The following is a 23,868-nucleotide window of genomic DNA, read 5'->3' on the forward strand; positions in this document are numbered from 1 at the left end:
ATCTCTAGTAAACTGTTCCACTCAGGGGATCACCATCTCTAGTTAACTGTTACTATCAGGGGATCACCATCTCTAGTAAACTGTTACTCTCAGGGGATCACCATCTCTTGTTTACTGTTACTCTCAGGGGATCACCATCTCCAGTAAACTGTTACACTCAGGGGATCACCATCTCCAGTAAACTGTTACACTCAGGGGATCACCATCTCCAGTAAACTGTTACACTCAGGAGATCACCATCTCTAGTAATCTGTTACACTCAGGGGATCACCATCTCTAGTAAACTGTTACACTCAGGGGATCACCATCTCTTGTAACTGTTACTCTCAGGGGATCACAATCTCTAGTAAACTGTTCCACTCAGGGGATCACCATCTCTAGTTAACTGTTACTCTCAGGGGATCACCATCTCTAGTAAACTGTTACTCTCAGGGGATCACCATCTCTTGTTACTGTTACACTCAGGGGATCACCATCTCCAGTAAACTGTTACACTCAGGGGATCACCATCTCTAGTAATCTGTTACACTCAGGGGATCACCATCTCCAGTAAACTGTTACACTCAGGAGATCACAATCTCTACTAAACTGTTACACTCAGGGGATCACCATCTCCAGTAAACTGTTACACTCAGGGGATCACCATCTCCAGTAAACTGTTACACTCAGGAGATCACCATGTCTAGTAAATTGTTACACTCAGGGGATCACCATCTCTAGTAAACGGTTACACTCAGGGGATCACCATCTCTGGTAAACTGTTGCACTCAGGGGATCACCATCTCCAGTAAACTGTTACACTCAGGGGATCACCATGTCTAGTAAACCGTTACACTCAGGGGATCACCATCTCTAGTAAACTGTTACACTCAGGGCATCACCATCTCTTGTTTACTGTTACACTCAGGGGATCACAATCTCTAGTAAATTGTTACACTCAGGAGATCACCATCTCTAGTAAACCGTTACACTCAGGGGATCACCATCTCTAGTAAACCGTTACACTCAGGGGATCACAATCTCTAGTAAATTGTTACACTCAGGAGATCACCATCTCTAGTAAACCGTTACACTCAGGGGATCACCATCTCCAGTAAACTGTTACACTCCGGGGATCACCATCTCTAGTAAACCGTTACCATCAGGGGATCACCATCTCTAGTAAACCGTTACACTCAGGGGATCACAATCTCTAGTAAATTGTTACACTCAGGAGATCACCATCTCTAGTAAACCGTTACACTCAGGGGATCACCATCTCTGGTAAACTGTTGCACTCAGGGGATCACCATCTCCAGTAAACTGTTACACTCAGGGGATCACCATGTCTAGTAAACCGTTACACTCAGGGGATCACCATCTCTAGTAAACTGTTACACTCAGGGCATCACCATCTCTTGTTTACTGTTACACTCAGGGGATCACAATCTCTAGTAAATTGTTACACTCAGGAGATCACCATCTCTAGTAAACCGTTACACTCAGGGGATCACCATCTCTAGTAAACCGTTACACTCAGGGGATCACAATCTCTAGTAAATTGTTACACTCAAGAGATCAACATCTCTAGTAAACCGTTACACTCAGGGGATCACCATCTCCAGTAAACTGTTACACTCAGGGGATCACCATCTCTAGTAAACCGTTACACTCAGGGGATCACCATCTCTAGTAAACCGTTACACTCAGGGGATCACAATCTCTAGTAAATTGTTACACTCAGGAGATCACCATCTCCAGTAAACTGTTACACTCAGGGGATCACCATCTCTTGTTTACTGTTACACTCAGGGGATCACCATCTCTAGTAAACCGTTACACTCAGGGGATCAACATCTCTAGTAAACCGTTACACTCAGGGGATCACCACATCATACTTACCATATCACCATGGGGCATAGCAACATCTCTATTTCGCTTGTGTGGTATACCAGAATTTGAACTTTCACGTTCCATGAGTTACAATGTACGTCCTTCGAGTTACCAGCGCTGTCCTGACATCATACTTACGTTTTATATGTGGAAAATTATCGATGTAAGCTGATATATCTGAAAGCTCACTGTATATTGAATTGTTTTTTTTACTGGGGACTCTTAATCATTGTTCCGGAGATCATACTTCTCTAATTACACATGATATCAGAAGAATACCATATGGTACGATCCATTTAGATATGAACACAAAAAATGTTATCTGATCATTATTTAGTTATCAATAGAATAGTGCTTGAATTGTGCATTAAGTATCGGTCGCTAGAATAGTCTGTATCTGACACTTATTTGCTTAGTTCAACAGGCGAAGATATAACTAATGGTTTTTGCATAAACAAAGTGTAGAAAATTTGATTTTACGTCATTTTACACAAAACAGATCCTAAATACTATATTTCGGGATAATGCCACAACATCCATCACACAACAAGTGCCAATGAGTTTCACTGACAATGTTTTGGGATTTCATAGCTGTACATCATGCACATCAAACTAATTACTAAGCTTGCTCTATGCAACATTGCAAACTATTTTATGACAGACATTTGAGTTTAGTGTCTTTGTTAAGCTATCTTTAAACCATATCATATTTCCGTTTCATTTTACCAGGTTGAGGCGTACTCTTATTTCAGCGCATGCAATATTTTAACAAATAAGCATAATGCTGAATCGGCGCTTACACATCATCTGCCAAAGAAATCAATATACTGAAACTACATTTAGCGGAATCATAACTTAGTGGAATGGCAATATTTTCAGCGCGAACTTCGCCAAAATAAGATGACCACTTCAATAAACAATGTATACGTTTACAGTGTGTTATGTTACCGCTCCACAAACATACCAAGGGTATGAATAAAACAACGCATTGCTTTCTGTATCTCGGTGTTATTGTTAAAAATTAAGGTTAACCCACTTCCTACCTATCCACAGAGTCGGCGTTAAGGGCGCAATGTTCCTGCTACCCCTCCTGGGTCTCACCTGGCTTTTCGGGTTGTTGGCAGTCAATGAGGATATGATAGTGTTCCAGTATCTGTTTGCCATATTCAACTCACTACAGGTATATAAATGGTTATATAGTAGCACTCGTGTAAGTAAACTGACATTAAAACTAACATCAGTGAAATACTTGTACTATTCTGAGATGCATGTACAATGTATCTAATGAACACCTACATGGACATATTTGGTCTAGATCGCCACCATGCCATCACTTTCTACACTTTATAGAAGTTTTGTGATAATCGATCGTAGTCCAAGTGGTTTGACCACTTCAAAAGGTTGTGTACAATATATGTCTTTAATCCCTGCTCAGATTATTTCGTACCGCACCATAATATCACACTATCAAGATTTGGGGTCAAAGGTCGCACTTCACCACTCCCAACGTCATATGTTCAAAAATTAAACTTGACCCCTCTTGAAAAAAAAAATTGTTAATCAAATACAATGTGTACTATTAACACATGAAAGAGAAAAGGGATATCTGTGTGGTTTTGGTCATTTTGATTTAGTTTTTTGATTGCTTTGTTTCATTTGTTTCGTTGTTGCTGTGCTTGTTTTTGCTGTTTCTCCTCTTTTTACTATAAAATACACGTGGTTCAGGAAAGATAAGAATATATAGTATGTTTTAAAATGTATTTATTTGTGTATTAGCGCATACTACTAATTGAACATGGCTTTCTCAAACTTTATGTTTCGTTCAATAAAAGCAAACGCTCTCTCTTAAGTTTTTAAATTATGATGTATCGTAATATATAAATCACATAGAAATGTAAATAAATCATCCGAGCTCAGCTGAAGGTTCCATGTCTTTATTGAACATATAAAATCACCCCGGACAATGGGCGTCAGAGCCGGTCGGTATTCTGCTGGAACTGACAAACCCAAACTCTCATCCTCCACCTCAGCGGCTCTACTATACGAGACAAAGATATCAAAAGTTACCACCAATAACCAAACCGAGACGACACTGGACATGACCATATAAGGTAACATTCCAACACCACATTAATAAAACAATTCGCAACATACATGTTATACAGGTAACGTACACAGGTAAACAGCGGGCGGCGCGTACCTGAAGTAAAATATAATAAACATAATCAAAACCAAAAGAGCTGATAGCTAATTCATCAATTTACACAATTACAAAAACACAATACACGGAAGTCGACTTTACATATATCTTTTGATTTCACCATAGCAAATTGAAGTTGATCATATTTTGAATTATATTATTAGAAGGAAAACACCTGGAGTTTTTCTCCGTTAGACTTTGTGGGCACATAATGGAAGTAATGAGTGGTTGACTTGTATATATATCATCACAGACGTCTGCTTCTGGTTAGTATTGATAGGAAATAAATATGATACCATACTCCTACTATATCAACAAGGTGTCTCACAGATTGCCCCCTGCACACCACTCTAAAATATACAGACTACTTCCGTTCCACAGTCGATTCATCGTCGGCTATCACGATCACTTTTAATCAAACTTCTCATATTAAAATCATTGTCACGCGACAAAAGAATAACATGCATTGATATTCAAGGATTCTAAACCAAGGTACATGTACGTTACTGAAGTTTATGTGTATCTGATAATTTAATTGGATTGAAGTTAAATTCTAAGTGATAAATAAAGGCCCCGTGGTGGTTGTATGTAAGTATGGGTATAAGTCAGACCGAGATGCAGGTCATGGGCATAGAGAGGCAAGTCATCTATAGCACGCATGGCTGAGTATTTGGACGCCATCAATTCTGTTTAATTTCGAATCAATGACCATTACTTGATGGTCCTTGTATTGTAAAACAGATAAATGACATCTCAGGGTCGACTTATAACAACTCTGTAACGCTATGCCCTTGACAATGTATCAAAAATACAACAACAGTCAAACTCTGTCCGGCGGTGCAGGAATGAGCTCTGTGAAATAGTATCGCCATTTTCCTAATTGCCTTATAAATTGTTAATGGTAATGTAGATGTGAAATGAATCCAAAAGTATGAGGCGATATTGATTATATATCAGTTTTGATATCATTATGTTACTAATATAAGTGAAATAATCAAATTATGCATATACTGCAATATGTAAATACATTTTAACTGTCCGATTGTATTTAGTTAACAAATAATGACTGGCTGATAGAACATTGAAGTATCCATGAGTGGGTATTCCTGTGTCGTTCCCAAAGATGAAACCTTCTGAGTGGGATGACGCAATGATATCTCTCACTTCCAACCCCTACCTCACACCCTCTTTGGAGTAAATGTTCTACAGATCAGTTGATCCGGTATCAGCTCGCTGTTGACAGCACCCTACGGTCTTTTCAAGATTTCGAAATCAACGAACCAGCGAATATTGACAGGTTCCACACGCTTATTACCGACGCGTTGATCGCTTGTGCATATTCGTGTATCCCTATGTCAAGATACAACCCACAGTTGAAGCCTTACTGGAACATCAACGTGAAATCTGCCCACAAGACTGCTCGTGCGCGACGAAGAGAGTGGATGTCTGAAGGTAAACCACGTGGACCCGATCATCCCTCTTACCGGGAATATAAACTAGCGAAACGTATATTCAAGAATACTCAATGCGCAGCCTATAATGAACACCTACGAAGTCTTCACCAAGATCTGAATGACGCTGCAGATGTTGACAGCAAGACATTTTGGAGAGCACTGAAGCTTCTAAAACGTCCTTCACGTCTCAAAGTTTCACCATTTAAGGTCGGTAACGAAACCTTACGCTCTCCCGTCGATATTGCGCAAGCTTTTGGTAATTACTTCCAGTCTGTTTATAAGGTTAATTCTAGGCCGGCAGAAATGTTCGACGCCGAACTTGATGACCCTAAGGACATTTTCGATCACGATGATCTAAACAGAAATATAAACTTCGACGAAGTTGAGTGCGCTATCCGAGGTTTGAAATTCAACATAGCACCCGGAGTAGATCTTATTCAAAACGAGTATTTACGATATGGAGGACGGACTCTGATAGTGTGTCTTCAAAAACTGTTCGCCAAATGTCTGGAGCATGAGCACGTGCCCAATGTATGGAAACGAGGTATAATTCTTGCCATATTCAAAGGCGGTAACAAATCTCGCGGTGATCCCGCAAGCTACAGGCCAATTACTCTTTTATGCTGTACATACAAACTTTTTGAATCGGTGATCAACAACAGAATTCATGACAGTCTAAAGACTTCACTTTTATCATTCCCAAACGACCAACAGAACGGTTTCCGCAAGTCTCTCAGTTGTACAACTGCCACATTTTCTCTCCAAGAAACAATTTTTCATAAAAGTTAGGAAGCAAAGTGTTTGTTGCATTCCTGGATATAAAAAAGGCGTTCGATACCGTCTGGCACACAGGCCTTTTTCGTAAATTCACTAATGTCGGCATCACAGGCCATCTGCTTAACACCATTCGCGAGGCGTACAAGGGTATGTCGAGCGCCGTTACGTGGCAGGGTATGACGTCACATTGGTTTCCCGTTGAATCTGGAGTCCGACAAGGTGATGTTTTATCTACTTTTCTTTATCAAACGTTCATTGATAACCTACTTGACTATCTAAGTAAAAGCAAACATGGCGCCGTTATCGATAGGGTTCCCTTCTGGGAATCCAACTCTGGCAGATGACATCACCCTCATCAGCACATCTCCGCGTTCGCTACAACACCTGTTGAACATTTGTCAGGAATATAGCATGAAGTGGAAGTTCGAGTTCAGTGATACAAAGTGCAAAATTTTAGTAATCGGAAACTACATTCCAAGGAATCCGAATGAAACATGGACACTAGGCCATCATACCCTTGATATCTCACACTCCCAAACTCACCTGGGTACAGTGTTTTCGTCCAAACTGTCTAACACCGAACGTATCACCAACGCTTGTGATAAAGGTAGAAGAACCTTACATTCTATTGTTGGTGTAGCTCCCTCCTTATCTGCAATAAGTCCTGTCGTTAAAACCAGTCTCTACAAGAAAGTCGTTTTACCGTCGATTCTGTATGGGTGTGAACATTGGACTAATCTCACTTTAACAGAAATCTCCAAGATTGCTTGTTTTCAACACTACGCTGTAAAACTCATACTGGGTTTACCACGTCGTACAAGGTCAGATATAGCCGAATCTATACTTGGTCTTTTCAGAATCTCAGCAGAAGTCGACCGGAGGAAACTACTGTTTCTACAAAAAATGATAGCTATGGACCAATCCTATCTGCCGAAGCAAATTTTTACCATGCGTCTACATTTATATATTTCAGTGTTACCCAACACACCAGCTAACCATAAGGATATTTCCCTGATATAGTTAAAGTACTCCGGAAATACGATCTTCTTTATTATTTGGAGACATATCTACGGTCTTACATTTTTCCAACCAAGTCCCAATGGAAACGCATAGTGAAATCCACTATTAGGTCCTACGAAAACTCGGCTCTCAAGGAACGTATGGCAAATGATAATGACTTCTCCTTTTTCCAAAAGATTCATTGCTCATATGACCTATATAGCTTGTGGCATGCTGCGGAATCTCCGTCCGATATGCAAAACATTTATTATATATGTTCTGTGTTGGCTCTGCCTAGTGGCCTTGCCGATGAACAATGCCCACTCTGCACAATGTCTCATGACGTCGCAGTAATTCATCTGTGTGCTGATTGTATAGTCAATATTGCTCTAAAACAAAGCTTTATGGAAGACATTCTCATTACCTTCGGTCCAACTGTATTCCATTTCATTGAGAGAATGGATGCTACTGCCTTCACCCGCACCATATTAGGAGCCAATACAGGAATTCCCTTCATTGACGATACAGACTATGAACAATTCCTCATGAAATCTGTTCGATTTGTCGCTCGTGTTACGCGATGTCTGTTGTAATGTCTTGACTTAACCCAACGTAACTGTTTCGCGCGGACATGAAAATCCCTTTCAATGCCGCGCTTGCATCTCGATGTATATACATATTTTTTGTCGCGTTTTCTTCTAATTCCTCTATTCATTTACTTTTTTATGTCGATTTCCTTGTATTTAAAATCTCCAACCGGAGGAAATAAAGTATGATGATGATGATGATGATGATGGTGTTCGTGTAGAGTTTGGTATATATATGGTCCAATATAGGTAATGGATCCTAATGGCCCTGTCACACTGTTGCGTATCGTACTAGCGTATGCCAGCGTATGAAAATTATCACGTATACGCTGACATACGCTAGGGGTACGTTAGGCATAGGTTGTATACGTTTCAAACACGCTGGCATACGCTGGCATACGCTGAAGCAGAAATAAATGTTTGAGCAAATTCAAAATTTTGTGCGTATGCGGACGTATGGTTAATACGCTAAGCATACGCTAGGCATACGCTGAATACGCTAGAGGCACAATATAGGTACGTTACTCATAGGTCGAGTAAGCTGGACATAAGTTGCCATACGTTGGCGGAAGGTGTATCGTACAGCCCGGGCAGACGATGATTGCTTCTTAGGAGGCATGATGGAGAGAGATGTTGAGAGATATGTTGATCGTCCGCCGTCTACTGCAATAATGCAGCAATGTTTCCGCCTTTATATAGGCTTTTTGTCACGTGATACGCGGTACGCTGGGCATACGCAGTTCACACGCTACTCATACGCTAGCCATACGCAGAGTACGCTGGCCATACGCTGTTCATACGCTGACATACGCTGGTCATACGCTGACATTCGCTGTCAATACGCTTTCAATACGCTGGCCATACGCTACTCATAGGTTCAATACGGTAAGTATACGCACAATTCTGTATTTTCAAGGGCTTCTTGTGCGTATGAAAGTTATATTATGAATTTTCATACGCAACTCATACGTTTCTCTCATACGCAACAGTTTGACAGGGCCATAACAAACAGATGTTCGCTGGTGATGCGTATTTTTCTAGAAATAGATAATTCGTCATGTAGTAATAACGACATGCAGTACCAAGTAAATTGTCGAATTTTCGAGGCAATCTGGCACTTTATCAAGACACAAGTAAATTAAAAACGATCACATACAGGCATAAACATGGAACAGTTACATGTACACAAGTTTGATAGATGAACATTGAACAATGTCGGTAAATTTGTGTTTACGAACCCCTTGTCGATAATTAATTAGCCGTAAGCTTATTGAAATTAATTACAAAACATCTTGGGTGGTGGACAGATAGTATAAATAAACATTCAAATGAAAGATTTAAAAAGAAAAGTAACAGCGTAAGTTCAAGCGGTGTGATGACAGCGCGTGCTTTTGTAGCAAATGTTTATTTTTTCTCTGCAGTTGGTTCATTGCGTCCCACAAACTCGCCCCAACCTGCGGGCATCGAGTAGCAATGACAATGTCTGGTGTCGAATTCCATAGTTCTGACTAAAATTATCCTGAATAAAGGGATTCTCTACTGGCAAACGATGCTAATTCAGTTATAATTTTGGCAGCTTCTAACTGAACCTTTTCAAGTTTGTCTGCATTTGCAACACCCATCTCAAACTTCACAACAATATTCGAATAATGGTAGAATAGAAGTTTTGTAAATCTTTAACAAAGTTTGCTTGTTGAACACATATCTGAACGCTAATCTGTTTTGCCACATGTTAACCTATATATTTGATATGTTTACTCCATTTACAATTTTCATCTCACGTTCGTCCTAGGTGTTTATGATGATCAACAAAATCTTCCATTTTTAATCGATTAAATTTGACTAGCCAATTTTCTACCCAAATTTGAATGTTTGCTAAATCATTGTTAATTTTAGTTTCGACGGCCAAAAGAGAATTATCAGAACACAATAAGGAGGTATCGCCTGCAAATAGTTTAGAAAGACTTTCAAGGTTGGCCGTTATATATTTTTTTATGTATATTTAATAAAAAGTAATTGATCTAATACAGAGCCTTGTGGAACAGCAGCATTAGTATCTTTAATAGTAGATTTGCTATTCCCAATGAAAACTTGATGGTTTCTATTTCTTACATAATCACTTAACCAAGATCAAAGTTTCCCACTAATACCGTAATAAGCTAATTTTACATGTTTCCCTTGTGCCACACTCGATCGGACGATCGAATACTAAGCAATTGCAAGTTGGCTTATTTTTTTTTTTTAGGTTTTCACATCAAGTATGATAAATCTCTATAATTTGGTGAGCAGTAGAATGACCAGGCTGAAAAACAGGCTGGTATTTATATATCAACGAATTTTCAAGTCGCTATCTATGTAGATATTTAACAATTAACCTTTCAAATACCTATTCCAATAGTGCTAAGTCTACAGTCTATAGTCTGAAGACATTTTCTTATCACCTTTTTTGAATAACGGCATTACCAAAGCTAATTTCCAAAGTTTCGGAAAGATTCCAGTTCCCAAGGAAGACCTACCTGTATATATTAAATACAAAGGAAAGGTTATGGATTCGGCAGTGTATTTTAACAAATGCTGACTTATTTCATCATTGCAAACCGCTTTATTTGTTTGTAAGGATTTGAGAATGTCAGTTCTGTAATGTCATCTAATCGAAAGGGTATGTATGTAGTGTCCGTACGTGATACTTCAGGCACGTCTCTGTCAGTGTAGAAATAAAAACAATCATTTAAAACATTGACATTGCATTCGTTAGTACACTCGAGAATTCCAAGTATTATCATTTATTAGAGGTGGTATAGAGTTTAAAGTATCAGATGTTTTAACAATCTACGGACAATCTTCCAAACATTTCTAGGGTTTGAATCAAAGTAATGATATGTCTGTTTAAAATAATTCTTGTGTACGTCTTTTAAGTAATGAACGTGATTACGTTGTATGCCAAAATTTGCTTCGTGTACAGTTTTTTTTTCATTTGTTTTACGTCTTTTTCTTATCTCGTATGTCCGAATTAAACGCAGGCTTTTCATCTGGTCGAATATTTACAGTCTTTGTCGGTATACTCTACTGGCTAAGTCTAAATATTTATCTGTAAATTTCTCACGCATCTCATCCAGGGAGTAAAAAAAAAAGATCTACCCAGTCAATATTCTTCAGTCTGTTTTTTAAACGTTCGTCATTTGACTCATTTTAACATGTTATCTTTCGTTAATAACATTTGTCGCTTTGTGATCAGAAAGTTAAATTCAGTGTCAGTGTTAATAACGTCTGAAAACGTAGATGGATTACTTGTACAAGTACTCGCACAATTTTTTAAGCCAATCAGCTGCTGTTTCCCATGAACCCAGCCGCTAAAGAATGTGTTTTTTTCTGAGTACTTTTACAAGTAATTGGTTTTGGACGAGTCGTCCGTATATATCACACCAGATGTATAACCACCAGCCCACCTCGGTGAATCCTTATAACAAGAAGTACACCTCCCGTATGGTACCAATTAGGGACGGGGTACCTGCATTGGCGCCAGTAACCCGACTCGACTTGTCATTTAACCAACAACTTGCTGTAAAACAGAGCTCGTATTAGTATTAAGCCGGAACAGCAAGATAACTTTATTAATTAAATACGCCATTCTAATAATGACTCGTTTTTATATTAAGTACCAGAAAAAAATTGACATCTTAAGATGAATATCTTTTTTTTCAGTCCTTCTTTATTTCTTCATGTCATAACTTCTGGTTTGTTTTGCGCAATCCCGTTTTTTCCATTTGTCTGTATGTATTAATGTTATCATCCTAAGGAATACGTGTTTTGACATTTTCATTCGTTGAATGAGTTAAGTACAGAACTGATAATTGCGTTAAGATGGATATTTGTGCAACGAAACGATCTAAACATTTTCAAACCGCGAGGAAATTGCCCCCTGACTATTTGATGTTATACATAATGTGTCCGTTATGTATTTTATGTACATGATATACACCACATGCAGCACGATTTCTATTTGCAGGGATTCTTTATATTCCTCTTCCACTGCGCGTTCAACTTAGAGGTAAGTATTCCAACTGACACGATTTACTTTTTCATAGCTTTGTTCTTGAAAAGAAGGGATTTACGAAAACCGTTTTATTCGTATAAGCAAGGTGCTGGATTTAAAACATTCCAAATCAACATTATTCAAAAGCACTCGTCGATAATATATATGGGAGAGCCATCAATGTTAATGTTGTTTTTATAGATTAATCTTTAAATTCTTTATATATTTATTGAAGCAATGTATTGCATATACATTTTTCTGAGTGATATAAAATAGATATCAAATTTACAAAACCTTATCAAAATGTAAAATAAAAGCTGCATGGAACAGCTAATTCCAAAATGCTAATATAATCAGATTAATGTTACATATTAAACGTGATGTATTCTCCTTATTACTTCTCGTTTTATTTATATATTTTAAGGTTTTGTGCCATTTTTCCTTAGCAAAAAACAGATAAGTTATATTGGCGCAACCACGGAAATGTTTGCATAGTATATTTATGCTTTTCATTATTGATTCTAGATAAAAAAAAAAACCTGGCTGTTGTTTTAAATGCTGCAAATCAGACAATACTTTTTTTCTTGGAGCTTATTTCTGGTGAAATATGACTCCGTTAAATGCATTAATGTGTATTATCATCCAATTAAGTAAATATTTAAAGCGTTACTTATTACATTCGCAATATACATTTACTGTGTCATATCAATAATTTCAGGTCCGGCAAGCACTGTCCAAAATGAGAGAAAGAAGAATACTTCAAAGAGGTGACTTCGTTTCCCTGTCAAACGGAAACTCGGATGGTATACAGGTAACATACACATATGAAGTATAGGTACAACACAGAATGGCACTCTTTGGTTTGTTTGAGTGGTTAAGGTGTCCCGACACTTTAACACTAGCCCTCCACCTCTGTGTTGCGAGTTCGAAACCTACGTGGGGCAGTTGCCAGGTATTGACCGTAGGCCGGTGGTTTTTCTCCGGGTACCCCGGCTTTCCTCCACCTCCAAAACCTGGCACGTCCTTAAATGACCCTGGCTGTTAATAGGACGTTAAACAAAAACAAACCAAACAAAGTATCACAAGGCAGAAATTAGACAAAAAAAAAGAAATTTATTCTAGACAATGCAACTACGTGTAACAACTGTTAACAACTGTTACACATGTCACATGTAAAAATCACATACACAAGATGTTTTCATTCCATGTTATTTATTGTCCATCACGTGTTTTCTGGCATTTGTCTGCAAACATATTAGAAAAACATTCAGTTCCTCGCAGACAATATATTTGACAAATCAATTATTCATGATAAAAATAATAAAAGAATGGTAAATGATAACATTTTGATAATAATGTAATTGCATTCACTAAATTACATTAATCAAGTTATTCATACACTTACATATACTCATTCATTTCATGTACGTTCAGATTACATATGAACTTATATACCTGTCATAAAATACCCTGTGAGTGACAGTATGTTATAATACGACAATAGTATTTAACGTAATCTAATACAACAGTATAACTCACCCTAAGTAAGGTAAAGATGGGAGTTCACCGTTACATTTTCTTGTTGTGAATTGATTTCAACAACCTGTGATAACAAATATACAAGTGTTCAATCACACACTAACATGTGAGTAAATGAACATTTCGATATTATAAAATACAACATAAATAAAATTTACTAGTCTCCAGGATTCGATCTCATAAATACGAGACTTGGATTCAATTATAAAGCTTCGGTGTTATCCATTACACCATCACGTGTGTTATCATATACAGGTAATTAATATACTCATAGACACTTGCAATGAGCTTTATATCTATAAATATAATTCACCACATATAAATAGAAATCAACACAAATACATGTATAGCTAAAACGAATTTACAAAACGATCTAATTGTCTCTATATCTACTAACTATTTTGCAAATACTTATACTGAATCATAAATAGATGTATTACTCACAATTATTTATATTTTGATCCGGAATAGATTACTGGAGAAACTTGAAAACTTGATCCACCTGTTGATTGTCAGCTGTCTGATATTGTACTGACCAGTAACAAAGGCCTTGTATTTAAACTGACCACTCCAAACCGATTGGTCAAAAATAGATCGGAAGGTTCCGGAAATTAATGTTTTACATTTTCCTTAATTTTAGTACATATCAATGATGATCTGAATTATATTAGAAATGTTAATACAACTAACTCGTAAAAATGACACTAATATAGCGTATACAAAATATTCGAGATCACGTGATTATCATGTGATCCACGGCTACTATACTAAGCATTAGGAAACCAATAACATACATAGTAAATACAAAGTATGTACAATTCACCTTGTTACATTCTTCCCTGCTTAAGGTTGATGCCACAGCAACCTATCATCTTAAAAATTACAAAAACATATTTCTGCTTCTTAATTCTTAATTCCCTTTTCAAAATTTAACCGGCATTAAAGTATTATTGTTTCAAAAACATAACCGAGCTAATTAAGCTGCGAAAAATGAATTTACTACACACATTCCAACCGGTATTAACCAATGATGTGTTCAATACATTAATATGCAAAAAGTATGTCTTGATAAAAAAACTATTTTGTTTGTATACTAAAAAACATCAGAAGCCTGATATTGTCCATATGGACAATCTATCACATATCACTTATTAAAAGATGAAAAATCATTAAAACCTTCTTGCAATGTTCGACCTAACGAACTACTCAGAGATGTGCCTAACATAGCAATAGCTTGACTGAAATCCTGAAAATTAGGAGGAAGACCAGGCCTAACAAACGCCGACATCTCATTGTCGTTCATGGACGCTGTAGACTTTACTGCCGTTTTAGGAAGACGATGAGGATTAGAATGCTGTCCTTTCGTCCGGCGATCTGATATCCTCCTTCCTGACGCTTGGCTCTCCGCTTCCACCCTAGTCTCAGATTCAGTGTCTGTTATGACGTCACTATGCCGCTGACGCAACTCTTCTCGCGTGATTCCTACATTGGAAATCTCTGTAGGTTCTACATGTTTGCGTGACGTTTCATCTCTGTCTCTTACTACACTGTCAACACTTGAACGTTTTTCCTGACTCCCCTTCCCTGCTTTGTCAGAAGCGTGTCTCTGTGGGAGGGGTTCATTATACACGTTCCAGACGCTATCATCGGAGTCCTCAGTTTCGCTCGTGTCTGACTGTTCATTGACGTCATTCGGTGACGTCATGCCACTTGTTTCCTGTCGAGTCTTTCCTAACGAATCAAAAACCAGTCTTTCACAAGAATTTTCGCCACTGTCGTTGCCTTCTGATCTTTAGTTGGAATTGCCGATGTAAATTTTGTGAAAACGTCCGTAATAACTAGCACGTTCTCTCTGCCATCCGACGCTTTCTCTAGCTGCGTAAAGTCTATAGCAACAACTTCCATTGGTTGAAAAGCCAAGAGATGCGCCATTGGGAGTTTGACTGTCGGTACGGGCATTTTTGCGACCATACATCGTTCGCACTGTTTAATCCACTTTTGAACGTCATTTTCCAATCCAGGCCAATAACATCGTTTCTTAACTAACGACATAGTGCGTTCCATTCCTTGATGTCCTGATAGATTGTGCAACGATTCCAAAATTTGAGACTTCATTGATTCAGGAGTTACGAAAAGAAAATTATTGCCAATTTCTGGGTCCATGATTTTGTACCACAAAATCCCATCTTCCTCAATTAATCTATCCCACCTCCGTAGTATCTTACGAGCAACATTTAGTTCCTGACGTAATTGCCGTTCTGTGGGTTTGTGTCCCGTTTTCCACCACTTCCAAACAATTGCAATGTTTTCATCATTCAACTGTCGTGAATGAAGTTCCGTTCTGGAATACTCAGGAAACGTTAATGTTGTAGCGAGCTGTTCGTTTGTTGTTACAGTAACAGATGTATTCATTATCTGAACTGTATGTAGTTCCTCTGACACACGGGTTGTTTTTGTTAAATTTTGCAAAAGAACTCTAATTTCTTCTGATAACTTGGGATTTCTACTGAGTGAATCGGCGTTGGCATTCGATTTGCCAGATCGATACTTGATGACGAAATCAAACTGAGCAAGTTGTGCTGCCCAGCGCATTTCCGTTGCTCCTAACTTAGCTGTTTTCAGATAGCTGAGAGGATTGTTGTCGGTAAATACGGTAAATGATCGGCCTAATAGATAATCTCTAAATTTGTCCGTGACTGCCCATTTCATTGCTAGTAACTCCAATTTCATTGAGCTGTAGTTGTCCATATTCCTCTCTGACGGTCTTAAACTCCGTGAAGCGTACGCAATGACAACCTTTTGTTGTCCTTGTTCCTGTGATAGCACAGCTCCCAATCCGTCATAGCTAGCATCCGTTTCGAGAATAAACTCCTTCGTGAAATCCGGATAACCAAGTATCGGTGCTTCGGTTAACCGTTGTTTCAGAGTTTGAAATGCGTTCTCTGTCTTGTCGTTCCATTTCTCGGTAAATTGCCGTTTATCTGTCGTTGATGATGACTTTCTTCCCTTTTTGTCCTGCTTTGTGAGAAGTTCGTGTAACGGTGCAGCAATACTAGAGAATCCTTTGACGTAACGACGGTAATACCCACATAAACCTAAGAACGAGCGTAATTCCTTTTCAGTTGTTGGTGATTTCCATTCTGAAATTGCTTTTGTTTTTCCAGGATCGGTTTCGATTCCTCGTTCAGAAACAACATGCCCAAGAAATTTGGTTTCCTTTTTGAAGAAATGACATTTGCTGTTTTTCATTTTTAATCCATGTTCCTTTAATCTGCTGAACACGTACTCCAACCGTTTCAGATGTTCCTCTATTGACGGCGAAAATACTAGTATGTCGTCCAAGTATATCAGCAGTAGATCAAAATTCGCTTCCGCCATACACGCCTCCATCAATCGTTGAAAAGTAGCAGGACTATTACAGAGTCCCATTGGCATACGATTGTACTCGTATAAACCTCCTGTACCTACCCGGAATGCAGTTTTATGACTATCTCTTTCATCAATACCCACTTGATAATAGCCTTGCGCTAAATCCATAGAGCTGAAGTACTTTGCACCATGTAATGCATCTAGAGCCTCCTCTATTCTTGGTAATGGATATGCGTCTTTAATGGTTTTGTCATTGAGGAGCCGATAATCCACACAAAGCCGTAAACTACCGTCCTTTTTTCGTACGAGTACTACTGGCGCAGCGTATGGACTTGTACTCTTCCGGATGATATTTTGACGCAACATTTTGTTGATATGATCCCTCACTTCCTCCATCTGATAAGGTGGAATGCGCCGATGAGCTACTTTGATAGGAATCTCGTCCGTGGTTTGAATACGATGTTTTATGAGATCTGTATATCCCAATTCTTCATCACTCTGACAGAAACAATCTTTGTATTTGTAAAACAACTGAGCTACTTGTTTCTCTTGCTCTGGTGTTAAATCAACTTCTCCCACGTCTATAGTAAACGATAATTGGTCCAATTTTGTAATTTCATCCGGTACCGGCTCGTTTTCGATGGTTTCCAGACGAACATTAATTTCAGACTCCGTAACTTGGATGTTACATGACGTTGAAGTCGTACATTCGGTGAAATTTTCCACGACATGTGCTGTTCCTATCCGGCTTTTCTGGGGTAACCATACATCCTCACTTCCAAGGTTCACAACTCTGACAGGAACTCTGCCATTGTTGACTTCACTGAAAGTGTCCACAACGATAATGTTCTTAGGCAGCGAACCACTGTTTCCTTGTATGGCTTGAATAGCAACAGTATATGGTTTATTGTGTATTGATTGACGAGTTGTTCCGGTAACTACTTTCATGGAGTATGCAGGTATCTTTATCGACTGATTCCCGGGAATTTTCACGAAACTGACACGATCATCCTCTGTGGTTGCAGACATCTCATATAGAGCTAATATCTCCATCCAGGATTGATCGCTGGTACCATTTTCTCCTGTCGACTTTTCCTTGTCAGTGTTCGTTACTTCTTTCATCAATTTAAAGAAGTTACTCCCTAATAAACCTGGAACCCTTTCCTTGCGTTTGATTCCGTGGAAATCCGTCGGATCCTTCACAACCAACATGCCAACTCCGGATACCTTCCGATCGATGATGTCAATGTCGACCTCAACATATCCAATGTATGGAACCTCCAATTCGTTTGCACCAGTAACTCTCATCCATTTGGTAACATCTATCAACTCGGATTTCTTCCCAACCAATTTCCTAAAGAAATGTTCGGTAATGGTCGAAATTTGCGAGCCTGTGTCAATCAAACATCTGACCTTTTCCCCTTCAATGAAAACGTCTATCTCCGGACATTCACCGATAGCATTCTTTAACACCGTCTGTTTTATTTTGGAGCCAAGAGAACTATTCCCCACTGTCTGACTCCCTACAGTGGGTTCTGGGCGTTTAAATCCCGCTTTCCTGTTTCTTGCTTTCTGTTATATTGGTGTCCACCATTATTACCATACTGTTTCTGTTGTTGTCCAGGTTTTCGTTCTGTAGGACATTCCCTACTAACATGTCCACGACCTCCACAGTTATAGCACTTTATTGCTCCTCTACCTCGGCCTCGACCAGTTCCTTTAACAAAGCTATTTGTTCCGCCCCCTACTAGCTTTGTAAGTGCGTCCAATTGCTGCTGTTGTTTCGCTAGCATTTCTTGTTGACTTTGCAACATGGCAGTTACTGCTGATGTAGCAGAGGACTCTTTAGTTTTGAGTTCATCATTAGTGACACACACTTCCTGTTCCGAGACAGACACGCTTTTATGTCGAGATGGTATTGTCTCGTCCTCCGTCCAGCGAATTACTAACTGCCTGAAATCAGTAAAAGATACATCCTTATGTTCAAACATGTATCTGCGCATCTCCCGCCGCAGCTGAATGTCAACCACACCATCTGTGAATCTTTCTTTTAACATCAAGTCTCTATCACCGACTATGACTCTATCCTTCTTCACAATTCTGTCCATCAATTTCAATAACACCAAAGAATATTCTTGTAAAGTCTCTCCTTTGTTTTGATTTCTTTGATAAAACCTCTGTTGTAACTGTCCAACAGTTTCGGCTTCTTGAAATGTTGTTCTTAATATTTCCAAAATTTTTGTTGCGGAGGATTTTTCAGTTTCTGACCTTATACGAATTTCGTCTTTTGCTTGTCCCTGTAAGTGCGCATATAAAAACTCTACTTGAGCGTCACTTCCGGTGATGGTTTTTAAATGGTGTATCGCATCCTCTATCCACTCTTCTGCTGTTGGATCTGTCTCTTTTACAGGTCTCCCTGAGAATTTATCCAATTTTCTGTTTTTGTTAATGTAGACAGTTTTCGGAGAGCTGGTATATGATTCAAATTCCTGTTTGGTTCTCAACAATTCTTTCTCCAATCTGTCAGCGCGCGCAGTCTCACTGTCTATTCGTTGGACTTCTTGTCTTAATCTATCCAATTCCGCCTTTAATTCCTTCAGCTCTGCCATTTTGTTGCAGTTCGTTCACAATGATATTCCGTCCAGATGATATACGTACCATACGAGTTCAAGAAATAATGCACAGGAAGTAGCGAGAAACATCCCACATAACAACCAATACAATACCCCGACCCCGAATGGATAATGTATAATGTTAACGGAAACAATCAATGTACATGCGAATAAGTAACCGTCGCATCCAAGCATGTGCTAGAAGTGGTACTGGGTGTACTCCATCCTTCGACAATTTCCGATTGAGCGAATAATAATATAGGACGCTTTGCTGTCACTCAACACTATTGCCACACTGTGCTGTATCCGGTCCAAATCAGGTTTATTGAAAGGCCTGGTCAAAAACTTGCTAAGTTTGGATTCAGTCATAGAAACATATCATACACAATAACAATAACATACAGGTAATTACAGGTGAAAAAAAATCTAAATTCATGCAAGTGATAATAGTTAATAGAAAAGACTAACTTACCAATGATGATACATAACACTAATTTTAAACGTAATTAAATATTCAAAATGTTCTTTTCGTCATTGGAACTGTCCAATCAATCACCAGTATCCAGTGTCCACCTGGTACGTCCTACCGGAATCCATGATATCCGTTATTCAAGATATCCATAACCCATGATATCCACAATCAATGATATCCAAATACGTAAGCAATGATAACCGTAATCCACAATGTCCCATCTCATCAAATGCCTATTGTTGATGGAATCCTGTCCTTGACGCCAAAATGTCACATGTAAAAATCACATACACAAGATGTTTTCATTCCATGTTATTTATTGTCCATCACGTGTTTTCTGGCATTTGTCTGCAAACATATTAGAAAAACATTCAGTTCCTCGCAGACAATATATTTGACAAATCAATTATTCATGATAAAAATAATAAAAGAATGGTAAATGATAACATTTTGATAATAATGTAATTGCATTCACTAAATTACATTAATCAAGTTATTCATACACTTACATATACTCATTCATTTCATGTACGTTCAGATTACATATGAACTTATATACCTGTCATAAAATACCCTGTGAGTGACAGTATGTTATAATACGACAATAGTATTTAACGTAATCTAATACAACAGTATAACTCACCCTAAGTAAGGTAAAGATGGGAGTTCACCGTTACATTTTCTTGTTGTGAATTGATTTCAACAACCTGTGATAACAAATATACAAGTGTTCAATCACACACTAACATGTGAGTAAATGAACATTTCGATATTATAAAATACAACATAAATAAAATTTACTAGTCTCCAGGATTCGATCTCATAAATACGAGACTTGGATTCAATTATAAAGCTTCGGTGTTATCCATTACACCATCACGTGTGTTATCATATACAGGTAATTAATATACTCATAGACACTTGCAATGAGCTTTATATCTATAAATATAATTCACCACATATAAATAGAAATCAACACAAATACATGTATAGCTAAAACGAATTTACAAAACGATCTAATGGTCTCTATATCTACTAACTATTTTGCAAATACTTATACTGAATCATAAATAGATGTATTACTCACAATTATATATATTTTGATCCGGAATAGATTACTGGAGAAACTTGAAAACTTGATCCACCTGTTGATTGTCAGCTGTCTGATATTGTACTGACCAGTAACAAAGGCCTTGTATTTAAACTGACCACTCCAAACCGATTGGTCAAAAATAGATCGGAAGGTTCCGGAAATTAATGTTTTACATTTTCCTTAATTTTAGTACATATCAATGATGATCTGAATTATATTAGAAATGTTAATAAAACTAACTCGTAAAAATGACACTAATATAGCGTATACAAAATATTCGAGATCACGTGATTATCATGTGATCCACGGCTACTATACTAAGCATTAGGAAACCAATAACATACATAGTAAATACAAAGTATGTACAATTCACCTTGTTACACACATGTTAGCTGTCTCCTTAACATGCCACAGTATATTGATATACGATTGGTGTTCAATAAAAGATGTCAGCTATACATCGTTCTCAAAGGGTCTTCCGGGGCTCCATCAAACTGTAGCGTAAATCGTATGGTTGATATACACTGATGACCGTACCTTCTCTAGAGGATGTCATACTTACACAAACATCCTTCTCACTACCAAAATAATATACAACAAAAGCAAAGACATAAGGGGAAAAACAAACGGGAGCAATGATTTAGTCTTAGTTTAGGTAATATAACAATGGTTCTTAATGTTCAGCTGAGTTATAATGTGTGCACAAATAGTTTATTTTTAATTAACATCATAACAAACCCGTAATCTTGAATGTACAATGTAGGTCAAGATCGTTCACTGAACAAGCATGGCGGTGTTTCGTTTCCACATGTTATTGGCCCTTAAATCTGGTAACATAGAAGTCGTTTGCAGATTTTAACAATTAATCTCAGAATAAAACTGGCCTTATATCGTGACCCTGTGCCTCTTGGTTATTGAGAAGGAGGTGTTTATATATTTCAACAAATCTCATCCCAGTGACAATATACTTCTGGCCCAGTACCGTGACTCTTAACCTCTTGATTATTGAGAATCAATTCAAAGACTTGGACATATTTGACCCCTGTGAATTTAAGTAGGTTTAGGTCATTCATTTAAACAAACTCTGAAGCTCTCTATCCCGGCATGCTACTGACCCAATGGGATGACACTGAGATTTCAGTTCATAAGAAAAAGTCGAAAACCTCAATTATTTTCAAACGATTGACACACGATCGACGATGCACGACAATGAACAAAAAGCGATAGCAATAGATCAGTTGACACATCGTCTAAGATGACCTATTTACACGGTTTCTTCGTTATTAGTCCGTGCTCAAATTAAAACCGTTTCTTTAAAAGACATCGTTGTGGACATTACTTTTTTCCTGAATATGTTACATTGCCACTATTGAAACACTATTCCTTAATGTTAACAATTACATTACAGAAAACATGTCACCAATCAAAGACTCGGAGGCCATATCGGAAGAAGAGGGTGTCCTCAGTGACGTCCGATCAAACCACTTCCTGGTCTCCGAAACACTCCAGTGTGTCGAGCAGGGGTAGTACACAGAGTACTGATGTCCGCGAAACTGGTACGATGACAGCTGCAATATTTGACATAGTAATTGGGGTTTTTTTTTGTTATTTTTTTTACATTTGGTAGTCAATAATAGGGAAATACAAGAAGTTATCATTTGTATACTGATTTTCTCATTTTAACGATTAGTCGTTAGCTTTTATAGATAAATGGGGAATTTCGATTAAAACTTATTATGCTTCAAGTATTTCAAATATAACGACGGAGAAGGTAGTTTAGATATATTTGTGTAGGTTATAAAAATGTAGTATAAGGAAAGAAAAACAACAACAAGCGTTCCTAGTTTGATTCTCATTTTTATACCCCCGCAACGAAGTTAGGGGGGTATACTGGAATCAGGTTGTCTGTCCGTCCGTCCGTACGTTCGTTCGTTCGTTCGTTCGTCCGTCTGTCTGTAGACGCATTTTGTCCGGACAACTCCTCCTAAACCGATGGACCGATTCAAATGAAACTTCACACACATAATGATCATGTGCAGATGTGTATGCCACTTTCTTTTTCTCGAAATTATGGTTGCTATGGCAACTGGTCACTATAAAGATGTTTTCTGATAATAACCATAACTTTAAGTTTGTCCAGACAACTCCTCCTAAACCGAATGGTCGATTTCAATGAAACTTCACACAAATTTAGAGGACCATGTGTAGATGTGCATGCCACTTTCTTTTTCTCAAAATTATGGTTGCTATGGCAACTGGTCACTATAAACAGGTTTTCTGATAAGAACCATAACTTTAAGTTTGTCCAGACAACTCCTCCTAAACCGAAGGGCCGATTTCAATGAAACTTCACACAAATATAGAGGACCATGTGCAGATGTGCATCTCACTTTCTTTTTCTCAAAATTATGGTTGCTATGGCAACTGGTCACTATAAACAGGTTTTTTGATAAGAAGCATAACTTTAAGTTTGTCCAGACAACTCCTCCTAAACCGAAGGGACGATTTCCATGAAACTTCACACAAATATAGAGAACCATGTGCAGATGTGCATCTCACTTTCTTTTTCTCAAAATGATGGTTGCTATGGCAACTGGTCAATTTATTACTGGGTTATCTTAGTTGGCCTCTAATAAACAGTTCCAATTCACCATGGACTCGTGTAGATTGCGGGGGTATTAGTCAGCTATCCTGGCGACAGTTCTAGTTAATTAGGCAAATGAATCATTTCATTTTAGTGACATATATGGCCTAAATACGAAGCCGACTACCTACCACAAAGAAAAAAAAATAAAAGAATACTTTACATCAATTACATCAATCGAAAGCTCTACTTTCATGAATCGTTTGCAGGAATTACA

The 23,868-nt window shown here is 38.0% G+C and overlaps 1 protein-coding gene and 2 long non-coding RNA genes across 4 annotated transcripts in view; 1 reads left to right on the forward strand and 2 right to left on the reverse strand.

The window, feature by feature from the left end:
- LOC117339004 (adhesion G-protein coupled receptor G2-like) overlaps positions 1–23,868 on the forward strand; it is a 95,593-nt gene that overhangs the window by 66,248 nt on the left and 5,477 nt on the right. Inside the window, exons 26-29 of the mRNA XM_033900369.1 lie at positions 2,926–3,052; positions 11,896–11,937; positions 12,641–12,733; positions 22,416–22,563. Of these exons, the coding sequence (XP_033756260.1) occupies positions 2,926–3,052; positions 11,896–11,937; positions 12,641–12,733; positions 22,416–22,563 (410 nt within the window). The remainder of the gene's footprint in view (positions 1–2,925; positions 3,053–11,895; positions 11,938–12,640; positions 12,734–22,415; positions 22,564–23,868) is intronic.
- On the reverse strand, positions 13,118–13,575 carry LOC117339300. Its single transcript, XR_004535164.1, has 2 exons — positions 13,462–13,575; positions 13,118–13,166 (listed from the first exon to the last, which is right to left on the reverse strand). It is a non-coding gene; the product is annotated as an uncharacterized LOC117339300 (long non-coding RNA).
- LOC117339299 lies at positions 20,214–21,388 on the reverse strand. 2 transcript variants are annotated; one of them, XR_004535163.1, is made up of 3 exons: positions 21,002–21,388; positions 20,558–20,621; positions 20,214–20,262 (listed from the first exon to the last, which is right to left on the reverse strand). It is a non-coding gene; the product is annotated as an uncharacterized LOC117339299 (long non-coding RNA). The 2 variants fall into 2 exon arrangements; XR_004535162.1 differs by having other exon boundaries at positions 20,214–20,621.

The sequence above is a fragment of the Pecten maximus genome, chromosome 12 (assembly GCF_902652985.1).
Source record: "Pecten maximus chromosome 12, xPecMax1.1, whole genome shotgun sequence".
NCBI lineage: Eukaryota > Metazoa > Mollusca > Bivalvia > Pectinida > Pectinidae > Pecten > Pecten maximus.